The 13,636-nt window shown below is 49.4% G+C and overlaps 1 protein-coding gene across 8 annotated transcripts in view; it reads right to left on the reverse strand.

The window, feature by feature from the left end:
- Positions 1-1,606: 1,606 nt before the first annotated feature.
- Positions 1,607-13,636, reverse strand: part of LOC8038327 (acetyl-CoA carboxylase) — a 169,373-nt gene continuing 157,343 nt past the window's right edge. For all 8 annotated transcript variants that reach the window (XM_029983884.4, XM_029983886.4, XM_040498707.2 and 5 more), the window contains 7 exons: positions 11,657-11,850; positions 11,287-11,422; positions 10,504-10,681; positions 9,351-9,612; positions 6,057-6,227; positions 4,347-4,480; positions 1,607-3,651 (listed from right to left, as the gene is read on the reverse strand). In XM_029983884.4, coding sequence (XP_029839744.1) covers positions 3,480-3,651; positions 4,347-4,480; positions 6,057-6,227; positions 9,351-9,612; positions 10,504-10,681; positions 11,287-11,422; positions 11,657-11,850 — 1,247 coding nt within the window. In that variant the 3' untranslated portion in view covers positions 1,607-3,479. The remainder of the gene's footprint in view (positions 3,652-4,346; positions 4,481-6,056; positions 6,228-9,350; positions 9,613-10,503; positions 10,682-11,286; positions 11,423-11,656; positions 11,851-13,636) is intronic.

Below are 13,636 nucleotides of genomic sequence, written 5' to 3' on the forward strand. Positions count from 1 at the left end.
CTGTACACGGCAATGGTGCTCCCAACTCTCGAGTACTGTTGTTCCGTGTGGTCCCCACCTCAGCAGCACCTGGTCGACCGCATCGAGAGCATACAGCGAAAGGCATCTCGCACTATCTGCTATAGGGTGGGCGGCAGTGCCTTCGGGCCGGACACAACGTACAGCGACCGGCTGAAGACGCTTGGGTGGCGTCCCCTTCGGCACCGGCGGCAAGTGTCCCGCGTGAGCCTGGCTTGTCGGGTCCTGGACGGTTCTTTGACCGGCTCGTACCTCACCACAGTTGTGCGAGTTGGGAGGAGGACCGGACAACCCGAAGAGCTGCGGGGGAGAACGATGCGCCACACTTCTTCGACGCTCCCAGCAGCCATCAGAGAGTTTTTGAGACTCCCCCCTAATGTGCGGAACCCTTTGCCGACCAACAGAACTGATTCAAAGGAACTGTCGAAGGTGTATGGGGCAACATTGGCATCCTCATGATCAATACTACCTCTCTCTCTTCTCCACCCCCCCCCCCCCCCCCTCCCTTCCTTTCTGCAGTGGTCAGATTTAGTTACTATTCATTCTTTTAAGTTATTGTTTGTTTGTTTTTTTTTTTGTTTTTTTTCCCGCAGGTGGTGGTGGGCTGACAGGCGCTCCGCGTAAGGGTTCTCACCTATCTGTTCAGCCCAGCACACCACCACCTGCGCCCTTGGAAGTGCAAATAAAATTATTATTATTATTATTATTATTATTCCCCATGTTAGCCGCTGCTCCTAGCACTCAAGTGGTGAAGCTGGACGTGCGCGCACTGGTGCGAGGCGGTGAAGGTTGATGCGAACGGCGCAAGTAGCCATGGCATGGAGGCATCTGGCAGACATGATAATCAAGGGATCTCGTCAGTAGTAGAAGGCCCCAGTTCTGTCTTGTCACAGTAGCCAGCATCCCTCTATTTTGCAAGTTTTTCTTGCAAATTTAAGGTTCTCATATCGCGGACACCGTCTGAACATTAAAAAATGACGGGGCCAGCGCGGTTAACGAGAAATCTTACTTGGTTTCCTTTCAAGTGAGGGCGCACCCGACGCTACGAGGGACCAATCAAACAGCATCAGAAGCCCGACACGATGGCATTCGATTGTCATCTTTCTGTATGCATTCTTTCAGTGGCTAAGCCAATCAAGTACAGGGAATGCCCCGTGATTTGTGCTTTTAGTGTGCACATTGGGAGTTCTATGTGTTTGATCTTCGACTGTGCTCCAACCGAAGATGAAACAAACTATTCTGCGAGTAGAGACCCTGTGAAATACATATTTGTACCATTTGCCTTTCCCTCTACTTGTCTAAATACTAAATCGCCCAATCATTTTTCTTTTTGCTTTATTTAAGCCCATCTAGGCGCAGTTCTTTGCAAAATTACCATTTCGGTGCAAGGTGTAGCATACTTTTGTTCATGGCACAATTCGGCATAAGTGACGCAGCACTTCCATCACCAATGCAGCATGTTCATCTGGCTTTTTATGCTGTGGAACATGTTTCTGCTACCTTGCCACAACACATCCAATGTGCAGAGATTAACAATTTTTTTGAAATTTTTACTTGGGAGATGGTTTGGAAAACAAAAAGCACGGGATCAAGTAAATCTAGCTTTATTTGCATGCTATAAAAATAGTGTCCTTTTCAGTTAGTCCAAATATATATACACAGAACGACCAAGAAAGCAACAATCAACGCAACAAATGTTTTGCACAAAATTTTTATGCATTCAGAGTCTGGTGCTTATAAAAATAAATATTGTTACCTGGGAAACCCCTCAATTTTCAGGGGGGCAATAAAATATTTCAGTGATATTATCTGTCACCATAATGCCCCTATAAAAAGCTAGATATTATTGAACAAAAGCTTTTAGCAAGCACCAGCTTTATTTTTACGAAACTCAAGTTTTAGACAGAAATCGGTCGAGCTAAAATATGAGCCATTGATAAATGCCACAGATAGTGATTATTTACTGCGCAAGACCCCCTAAGAATTGCCAAGTTACGCTCCAGTCAAACTAAGAATTGCCAAGTTACGCTCCAGACAAACACATGCAAACATTTCCAATACTTCCAGCATTCAAATTGCACTTTGTAACATTTGGCAATAGCTTGTCCAAGCTCGTGACACCCTTTCATGAAAAAACAAAAACGCTCGTGAACCGCGAAAGACGAGAACGGTAGGTATGTTAATTTCAATGACTCGTAACAACGGTTTTGTGGCAACACATAACTCGCCTTTTAAAACAAATAATGTCCTTGTTGTATGTACAACAAACATCTTGAGATAAAAATAAATTGGAAATAAATGAGGTTACACAAAACCTAGTTTTCAAAGAAAAAAAAAAAACACCCCAAAACAGTCAGCAATGGATGACCACCAAAGAGTCACTTGTACAGTGTTTCGCACCTATGCTATTTACAAACCATGTGGCCATTGACTGTTGAACGAGTCGCAAACGAAACACTGGCGCACAGAGACGAGGCGAGGAATGCAGACGACGGCTTCTTCGAACATGCCGTGACCCATGCGTGCAAACCTTCGCAACATCAAGTTGTTGAACGGTATCTTTTTTATGCGAGTTGCAACCTGGAATGCAAGCTAGGGAATCTGCTCATCCAGTTTTTTCTGACCAAGAAATGGAACATTTTCTTTCTAACCGTAGACAACAGATAAAAGTGACCATTGTCCCAAACTGAGATGAAGCACTTCTGAACAGGAGGCAGTGCCATTCCATAAGTTTGGCCTGAGCATATCACGACGGCGGAAGGAAAGACCTTTGAAGAAATGTCGCAGGCAATGTGAGCTCCAGGCGATACAAAAAGCAGACTACAGAAGTGAGAGCAGACCAGAGTATGCATCGCACGACGGCACCAGTACAGCGGCATAACACGAAAAAACACCAATAAAAAACTGCAGATTGTAAAAAAAGAAAAAAGAAAGAAAAGTTTTGAACCAGGGGAAAGCGAAAGGTTCGAGGCAGACGACCAACACAACAACAGACGGTCAGCAGACGGACGCGTTCACGTTGGACTTCTATGCCGGCAGACAGTCAAAGCGGATGCAAACATGTCCGCAATGTTTTGACAAGAATGAGTCACAAACAGTTTAAAATGGCGGCGCCAGTAAGAGTTCCATGTGCAACATCCACCAGACAATCTTGATGCAAACAAACGCTTTGCAGACCGTGACGGCAGCACCGACAGACGAGGGAGACATTCATGCAAAACAGACACTTGCGGTAGACGAAAACAGCTGCCCGCGTCGTCTCCCCAGAAAAATTATGGGAAGTCGCGACAGTTCGAGACGTGCAGTCCGGGCGACGTCCGCACAGGTTGACTCCGCCCCACGGCGGAACGTCACAGACGCTAGGGCTTGCGCTTCTTGCGTCTTCCGCGGCGCCCGCCCGTATGCCGGGGCGGCACTGCGAGGCTGCAGTTGCTCGCCCGCGTTGCCGGTGCGGCCAGCTGTCAGGATGCCTCGTCCGCGGACGTGGACGCGGGCGTTTCGGGCGGCCCCACGCTGCCCCCGCTCTCGAGGGTCTTGATGGTGGCCATGAGGTCGGACCGCTGCTGGGGACTCAGGTGCTGCACTATGTGCACTGCAGAGTCCATGATCACTTCGGGGTTGCCCTGAAGCAGGCTGCAAGGCACCACGAGACCACTTTAGAAACCTACACTTTTTCGAGGGGAATCTCACCGGAGCCGAGACAAGCGCGCAGGCGACGCTGGCGTCGCCACAGGCGGGCTTGTCTTTGGTGCATAATTAGTAGTTCGGCATGCTAGAGGCACTCTATGCAGCATTTTAACCTGTTTGGCTGGTAATCGGCTGTACAAGCTCATATTGCCGCTGATTGTACCGCACAACAATGCACTAGCTTGCACCAACATTACGGTGCCCCTGCAGGGTTAGCAGAAGTACAGTCTAAGCTTGTTATAACGGACCTTGATTTTGACCAAGATTTTGGTCTGTAGTAAAAGGAGTATGTTTTATGCAGATATGAAGTTCAGACAATGGTGCATAGTGGAAAACCAACCGAACTTCACAGATTGGTATGTTATACCCAAATGTCTGTTGTAACCAGGTCTGTTATAACGGGCTTAGACTATAACTGGAATACGTGGCAAACACACCTAAAATACGGAAACTGAAATACATTTATAAAAAGGTATTGCGACACAATCAGAAATGCATTAGCAACATATAAAAAAGTATTTGAAAATAAAAATACAGAAATACTTTTTGCTTCAACACACTCGTGGCTTCCCTTATACTGTATGTGGAAATCTCTTCTCCGCGTGTTTGCGACGTCCGAAGTTAACTGCGGCTCTGCTCACCTCTTGATGTGCGAGATGGCGGCGTCCCGGCGAAGGCACTGGATGTTCTCGACCACCAGGGACCTGCGTGCCTTGGGGCTGAGCTGCTCTTCCAGCCAGTTGGTCACCGCCAGGTCGTTCTCCCACAGGTATTGCTGAAAGAGGCCACAGCCGCTCAGCTGAACGGCCCACGGCTGTCGCGCGGCAAACCAGAAGAATCCCATTTGTTTGCCCTTCCCCTCCGAGGGCGATGGAAATGGTGAAGAGGACAAAAGGAATACTGATGAGGGCAATGAAAGCATCGATGATGGCAGGACGCTGAGTTGATGAGGATAATAGGAACATTGAAGAAAGTGGTCAAGCACTTTTTTCAATGTCGGAGCTCCAATTATTGGAGTCCGCCCCCGTTCGGGCATGGGCTCCGAGCGTGTATCAGATGCGACGATTGTGTTGGCGTTTGGCGTCAACTTCACAGCAATCATATGCTTCATGCCCAAGAAATGGCAACCATCAATTCTGTTTTAAGGGGTTTTGAAAAGGGTTTGTCGATGAGGGCCATGGGAACACCGGGAAAAGTGGTCAGGTAAGAGTGATTAAGACAATGAGAGAACACTGATGAGGGCCAAGGGAGGGAGCATTGATGTGGGCAGTGGAAACAAGGATGAGGCCAATGGGAACAGTGACAAAGGCAATAGGAATACCACTAACAAGTGCAGAGGAAACACTAATGAGGGCAGTCGGTACCCGTGACCTGGGGTACCTGAAACTGCCCGGATTTAAAGTTAAAGAAATGTGACTAAATGCCTTATGCAATGGTGGTTTTATTGCACTACCCTCCGATTTTTCACAAGCCACAAACTCTCGTGAAGTAGGCCGAGTGAAACCAAAGCATTTGTTGCGGTGACAGTCAAAGGTAACTGGCCTTCTTTGTCAAGCAGCGTGCACTCCAGCGCTCCAGAGGCAGGCATTTGACCGCTGCGTCTCGCATCGCAGGAAACAGAGCTCCGGGAAAAGTGACGAAGAATTCCTTGCAGCCTTCTTTTTCCATCACGGTTTTTAGGACACTACCGTAACCCATGCTAAAGCGTGCCAGAAGTCCGGCCTCCCGAACGCCTACGGGACAGACGTCAATGCTCGGGAAACGCGTACGTGCCAACGGAGACGGACGCAAAGAAGGGGAAGCAAACGAGCACTCCCTAGCGTCCGTTTCTAAGCTCACAAGTTTCCCGGGCGTCGTGCACCGACCGACTCGACGACTCTCGTTAAGCACACGTCAACGTCGGATGCGCAGAACGGTTCTCTAAAGGCGAGCCGAACGAAACCGGGCACGTCTTTGCTGACCGGGTCGCTAGTGGTCGGACAGATTAAAAAGTGAAAGCCGTTTGCAACTCCCTGTAACGCCGAATTGGAGCACAGCTCTTGAGGAGGAGGAGGGAAGGGTACTGAGGGGAGTGTAGACCCCTCCTCCTTCTCTTCCTCCCCTCATTCTTTAATATGCTCCGGGGGGTCACGTGACCTTGGGGGGCTTGTCACGTGACTTCAGGGAGGGGGGGTCGCGTGACCTCGGGGAGGCGTGACCTGGGGGTCACGTGACCTTGGGGAGGGCACCACATGACCTCGGGGGTCACGTGACCTTGGGATGACCTTGGTTATGCCGACGGCGACGCCGCTCAAGCCGGAAACGGGCGCCTAAGAGCTGCACTCTAAAAGAGGGCGTGCGACGAAACTCACGTTGACGGCGCCGAGGGACTCGACGAACCAGCGGCGAAGCATGCTCTCCATCTCGCCGTCGCTCAGCTGGGGCCGCACCTGCAAGATGTCCCGCTTGGCACGGTCCTGCAGCAGGCGTCGCCTCAGGCGCCAGTACAGCTGCGTCCGAGACTTGGCCCAGGGAATCTCGTCCTGCACACGGTCGAAAAAGAGCGGTGAGGAAGGCGACCCTGAGGAAACACCGAATGAAGCGATCTGTGGGCCTGTCTCGAGACTGGTTCGTGCAACGTCGCCTTTTTTTTGGGGGGGGGGGGGGGGGGGCTCTGAAAACTTTTGACGATGTTATAAACGACCATTTCTTGCGGAGAGTATGTAGGTTTGATCTCACAAAACAAAAAAATTGTAGAGCCCTTCCATTTCATGTGAAGATGGAGGACCAGCGAAGCTGTTATCTTTACGATGTCTAGGATGATGCTTAAAGGACGACATCAAGGACGACCTCTCGGACGACGCCTAGGACGACCTCGAGGACTACCTCTAGGATGACCTCTAGGATGACGCCTAGGACTACCTCTCGGACGACCTCAAAAATGACTTCTAGGACGACCTCTCGGACGACCTCTAAAACGACTTCTAGGACGATGCCCAGAGGAAGACGCCTAGGACAACCTCTCAGACGATTTCAAGGACAAATTTTAGGATGACCTCGAGGACGATGCCTAGAGATGATAACAGGGGATCAGGACCTCACCATCTAATAAAGCCAAGGAAGGCTGACTCACGCTGATTGCCCCCTCTTTTTCTCTGTTTATTCATACTTGACCCCTCTTTTTGCTTTTATTTATTCATACTTGCCACAACCATTGTTGTGAGAGGTCGGAAGATCTCGGTCGTCTCCGAGTGGTGCATCCAGGGTCCCACGGCATACACGCATTTGAATGCGCTAAAGTGGCAACAAGACGTCGCAGGGGCTGGCGCGTCGCACCGTCCGTCATCGCAATCTTGGCGGTTTGTTGTAGAAGCACGGTGCTTGCCAAAGGTTTAAGGCCAACCACGTGCATGGCCGGAGTGGGCTTGCCGGCCACAGTCATTGTTGGTGCTCGCTGCCTGCGAGGGTTCCCGAGTACTCTCGCATCCGGCGAGCACCGATGATGGCTGCGTCGGCGTACGAGAGCGAGCCCACTTTGGCCACGCGTCCTAAACCTTTAGCAGACACTGTACCGGCGGCGAGCAGACGGTAGTGTCGCAATGCCCTGATTCGCAGTTCTTAAGAGATTCTGCCGACTATTAGGCTCCCGAGAGAGCGTGCTCTCCATCTCGCACTACTGCGGACTATTAGGCTGCAGCAGTAGAACGACATGAACTGCTGCGGGGGCAGTTTTGCGGATCGCCATTACCAGTAGCGCCGTGCTGGCACGCTGGTGAGACCCCTTTTGTTGTCCTTCCCCACCGATAGGTGTACCACCGAACATAAAAAAGATTGGAGGTGTTGGTGTCAAACAAAACGTGCTTAGATCCAAAGATGACGGAATACACGAAGTGCAATCTGCAATGCATTAACCGTAGCACAAACTCTCGCCCGCTCACTACTTTAGCCGTTGAGGTCGTGCCGGCTAGTGCCACTAATTGAGCTATGTCTCGGAGTAATGTCGTTTCAGCCGTCTAGGTACCAGTTGTCTGCAGGAACAAGGGATGCATTTTTCGACCACGGAGATGGTCCGCATACAAAGTTCCGAAATTCAAGAAGTCCCGTTTCTAAACAATAACTGCAAGTGTGCGGCTCTGGACAACTAGACGGCCGTATTCACAGGCCAGTGGCCCATGAAAATAATGATGCTCCGAGCAAACGGACAATCGATCACAGAGGTCATGTCAAACAGAGGGGAAAAGGGCGCCAACACTGATCGTAGCTCTCGAGTCACTTTTGTTTAGAGGCCCTCATCGGAGCGAGCTGTGCCATAGACTTCAGATCAATGTTCAATGCAGTTCTTCCATTGCTCTAGACCAGGGGTGGCCAAGCTGCAGCTCACGAACCGCATGCGGCTCGCGGCTCTCCCCACCCCCTGGCCCCCTCCCTCCCAGTCACACAAGCACTTCTCCAAAAAAAAAAAAAGAGAAATGGAACACATTTTAAACCAAAAGACAGGTTGAGGTTTGGTAGTCTTGTGCTACTGCTACCTCACGTACAGTTGGACTGCTTTTTAACTCAAATACATTGAAAGTAGTTCAAGCTTCAATTATTTCTCTGGACAAAAGTGGGCGGCGTTTGCAAGACTAACTGCAGCACGCAAGAAGTCAAAACTCAAAAGCGTTCATCTTCTGCAAATCTGTCTGCCTCTCCACCCAGTTTCCTCACCACATTGGGCACGCGACAATCAAATGCAGGCATACTTACTGCTCCCTCTCTTAAATCTAGGCTCTCTCCATCATCTCCGCTAGTACGTTGTCGCTAGCGCTCCGAACAGCCTTATCGGCATGCCACAACGGCTTCTCCGCGTGCGATGCGGTGAAGCCGCTTCCCAGAAAAGGAGGGGGGCAGACGACGTTGCGGCCTTTCAAGCATCTTCTGCAGCCTGTTCTGGGTGGCTTCTTGGCCGTGGCAGCAAAATGCGGTTCGAGACTTAATTAGCTTTCTGAATTTTATTATTTCTCAAATTATCACAAAAATTCTCTTCGCTATATCCGCGGGAGCCGCTCAATTTCCTTCGCGAAAAGCAGACAGGAATGCATTAAAAAAGTGCAAACGGGAATGGGAAATCGTGATCGCTCTGTTGTAGCCACTATTTCATTATAACCGATTTTGTTATAAACGGTCTCGACAGTAGTTGGCCATCTCTATAGGATTCATTTTATATCAGATCTGTCCTTTACTTGCCATCCCAAGACATCAGACCTTCTGAGGTCACAGTTCATGAATAAAGATAAATTAATCTTGCTTACAAATAAACAAGTGGAACAACCTTCACGAGTTTAGCTGGGTTTTCATCTCAGCATGATGCAACGGTAGTAAAAGGCGTGGAAAACGCTATTCGACATTCGAATCGAAGATATTCGGCCAAAACCACTATTCGCTTCGAATTTGCTTTGAACTTAAAATCCACTATTTGCACAGGACTAGTCTATAGACAATGTCTTTTTGGAGAAGACTATCACTATAGAGAATGTCCCTATGGAGAAGACAATCACTATAGGGAATGTCTCCACGAGGAAGACTCACTATAGGACACAACCTCCCCAAAAAGCACACAACAGGCCATTCCAACCCCGGGTGTTCCCTCCCTTCGGGGCACATCAACAGCCCCAAAGGTCCCTCACCTGAATGACGCCCTTCTCCTGCATGCGTGCGGGCATGTCGTGCAGGTCGGCAAACGACAGGGCCACCTGGTGGTACATGGGCAGCAGCTGGGTCTCCCGCTTGCGCAGCTGGGCCTCCAGGGCTGCCTTCTCCGAGGCCTCGACCGTTCCCAGCCGGGCCAGCAGGTCCCGGCAGGGCCCGTCCACCCGGTGCATCACCTTCACCAAGTCCTTCTTGCGGAAGCGGATCTCCACTGTGCCCTCGGGCTCCAGCACACCGCCCCTGGGCGACACGTGGTGCATGTTACGGGTGTGGCGCGCGGGAAACGTCACATTATGCCAACAATGCAATACCGGTCCCGAGATATGGCCCGCCTACTCTCCCTCCTCGTATCCTCGCAAGCGACACACTGTTCACGGACAGTTGGTCCACTCCTGATTGAACCATAAATTGGCGGTAAGTGAAACTTTCATTTGCTCTTCGGGTATTGACATGCACGTGAGACACATATGAATGCGTGAAATACATTTGTTCCATCGTTTGCTTTTCCATCTCAAGACTCTGCACCGTAGCCCCCCCTCGTCTGGCACATCCTCCCGATTCCTCTTGACCCAACTGACCTCGACAGAGCTAAAACACTCGTCCGACAGTCAACAGCGGCAACTCTTCATGAACCCAGTCCAGGTTAGGAAGTACCCAAGTACTCCTTGCAGTACCCTCACCCAGAGCAGCCAGAAAAAATTTAGGGCTTGTTCCCTAAATCTACTTCATTTAGGAACACTTCTTCCCACTAAATTAAGCTCTTCCGCCATTCAGCCGCTCCTTGCTACGTCGTAATCAATCGAGCGTTCCTACGAGTTTTCCCAACACCACCCAGAATAATCGACGACCGAGCACTAGAATTTTGACGTCGCATTGAAACTGAGCTGCGTCGGCGGTCGGCCGGGTCTCGCGTATAATCAACGTGTTAAAAGACGCTCTACACTGGAGCCAATAGGCAAGTTGGCGCCGTCTGACTGCAACAACGCGACACACAGGAAAAGGAGGATGTTCCTGGGCCTTGATTATTCAAGCTGGTTTTGGTTTTCCCGGTGTGCACGATGCTTTTTACAAAACCTCCAAAGGGGAGCTCTCGTCCCAAGAATGCACCCTGTCCCCACAGTGACGACTTACCTGCTGTCGGGGTCGGCGTACATCTCCATCATTCTGGGGTTGATGGCGGCGTCCACTACGGCCCACGCACCGCCTCTGAGCTCACCGAAGGGCGGGATGTACACCAGCACGGGCTGCCGGTAGTTGTGCAGCGCGTCCACTATGTAGGCCCCGAACTTCAGCACCTGGTCATACATGTCTGCAGCACGAAGGAGGACGCCGTCGGACGCGCGTCGAAGGGCGCAAGAGAAACAAAGGGCGCGAGGGGGACCCAAGAACAGAAAAAACATATGCAGAAAGACAAAAGAACAAAAACAAGTTTGACCTCTGTGTTTATTAGTGATGGGCCGAGTCGGCCAAAGCTAGGATTCGGCAAAATTTGGCAAACGTCCGCTAGAGCGCATATGATTGCGAACATACTTTCCCAGAACAAAGACCATACATTCAAACTTGCATTTTAGACTGACAGTGAAGAACATCCAAAAAGATTGACAAATCTCAGTAGGTAAGACAAACATTTCCATCCTAGAAAGTAACACTGGACACCAGCAATCTTACGGGGGGGGGTGGGGCTCGACGAATGTCCAACTACAAGACCCTAATTAAAAAAAAAGAAAGAAAAAAACTTGTTTTGCACTTTATTTCGAGCTTGCGACAGTTTATTGTATCTTTTCTTCTTGTAACCCTCCGCCCTGGTTTTCTGTGTGGCCCGTTTCACCTCTGCTTCGAAGCGAATTGGCCTGCCACAGAAAAAGGTCGCCGACCCCCTGCCTACAACACTCCCGAAAAACACGAAGGGCCCACCTTTCATGCCTCCCGAGAAGCCCCGCCAGTTGGCAAAGACGAAGAGAGGCAGCTCTTCACGGTTGAAGTCGTTGATGGCCTGGGCGGTCTTGTATGCGGAGTCGGGGAACCACACCTGCCCCGCTTGCGACAGGACCTGGCGAGAACGCAGAAAAACGCACGGTGGCATTTTCAAAGCGTACCGTAAGATCGCGGAAGAAAATAAAGAGTTTGCAGACAAAGAAAGAATATTCAGACATAAAGTAAGAGCGCAAACAAATTGGCATGGACATGATTACGAAGAACCCCTAGGCGAGCCGAGGACGGCAGAAAAACGAAATCCCAACGTCGAGACTCCGTTCGCAGGCCTGGCAGGGCGGCGCGCACGTACCTTGGCCTCAGAGTCTAGGTTGGCGGGGTCCGCAGGCACGTCGATCTCGACGGTGCGCGTCTCGACGGCCACCACCCCGACGGGGATGCCTCCGAGGCGGGCCCGGCCGCACACCACCGTCTGGGCCCACTGCTGCATGATCTCCATGAAGGAACCCCGGTCGAAGAAGCCGTCCTCCCAGAAGCCCGCCAGGGCTGCAACCAGACAACCTTAGAGTCTCTCCCTTGCGGACGTCTACACCTAGGCCACAAACTCTTTTTTTAAAAAAGGAAACACAGAATTTGGTAATTGTGTTTTTGAAGATTGACAGGCACTCGTCATCTTGTCAAATTATTTTCATGAAATAAGTATTTTTTTTATCTTCGAATACAGACATTTTTGTCTGTATTCGAAGTAGTGTGACTACAAAAGTACATTTTTGTAGTCACATTGTAAAGGCACATAAGCTATGTAAATTTCATTTGAATTGGATTGCAAGGTATATAAAACAGCTCTACAAGTAGTGTGGCCCCTTAAGACACCACAATGTCACGTGGCAGGAGCTACGACGTCACACCAATGGCTGCGCCTTGTTGCCGACACTCTCTCTCGCAGCCTTGCTACAATGAAATTAGAGTCACTAAATAAGCTACGCTTCAGAGTACCGACACTTATCATCTTGGTGCATGAAGTCATGGTTGCCAGTGATCTGAAGCTTTCATAGAGTTATTATAATGTACACTAGAGGTTCAAGTGGCGCTAGTGTCTATGCGACTTCCGTGATGCAAATTGAAGCAGACAGCATGCAGTCTACTTTTCCAGTCTTCCTGTGTATTCCTATGGGAAAACGCGCGTGCATTTTGTCTCTTCGCTGGAAAATAACACGAAACGCTTTGGTTATTTGGGTCATACCGAATAGTATGTACCTTGATTAACATTGTAAATATGTAATTACTTTAGTTAGCGCATTTTTCTTCATTAGTGAACAATGTTTAACTTCGCTACATTTCAATCCCAAACGTGTGTTCCGCAGCATGTATGTAAAAACAAGCGACGATTCAAAGCAAAATTACATTCGAAATGAATACAGAGCGTGTTCAAGCCTCGCCAAGCATTGCAGTGACGCTTACATACTGCTAATATGCCAGTCCAGTCACTATATGAAAATGACCCCGTCATGCATGAGCGGATAAAAACATTCAAAACATAAATAATAAAGCATGTGGGCTATGAAAGGTATCTCTTCGTATTGTTTTCTCTGCCGGGCAGCTTTTATCGGGCACTTGTTCTCACAGACTTCGATCGTGCTGGTGATACTTTGAATGTAGAAGTTCGCACCGAGCAGAAAGAATAAAGCGGTAGTTATTTAAAATCGGAATATATTACGTGGCCTTCAATTTATTTTGATCGTACATGTGCGGGTAGTTACTGATCCAGTGTTACTGCGTAGTTCTTGCCGTCCCCCTTAATTTCCAGATGTCCTTTGTTTGTTTGGCACGTATATCCCTCAGGCTGAAAGGCGTCTTGTTCGCGCTAAAAGTGTCCGAGAGTGCACATAAATACACTTACAAAGCCGTTTTAGCACCGTTTTTAATGCGATGAATTTGAAAGAAAAACGCCGTAAGTGACAAATTTTTTCGTCGGCCTGACTGAGAAATGTTCCAGGCTACCTAGCACGTACGAATTATTCGGGATATTTGCTCTTGTGATCGAGCGCAGGGAGAAAATGCACACACTTTCTCTCATAGAAATGCATTACCGGAAGTCAATTTTCGACTGGTTGCCGTCTGCTTCAATCTGCGTCAGCACATTAGCGCCACTTGAACCTCTAGCGTACATTATAATAACTCTAACGAAGCTTTATCTGAAATCACATGAAACACTTTCCTGCCCTCAACAAATGTTTGAACACTTTGTGACAGAGCAAAGCAGTATTACGTGAGCTTGCTAACACAGAATCTAATACTGAGGTAGTCACATTTCTTTAATCATGGCGATCGG

This window comes from Ixodes scapularis, unplaced genomic scaffold (genome assembly GCF_016920785.2).
Source record: "Ixodes scapularis isolate PalLabHiFi unplaced genomic scaffold, ASM1692078v2 PGA_scaffold4__175_contigs__length_147842914, whole genome shotgun sequence".
Classification (NCBI taxonomy): Eukaryota; Metazoa; Arthropoda; class Arachnida; order Ixodida; family Ixodidae; genus Ixodes; species Ixodes scapularis.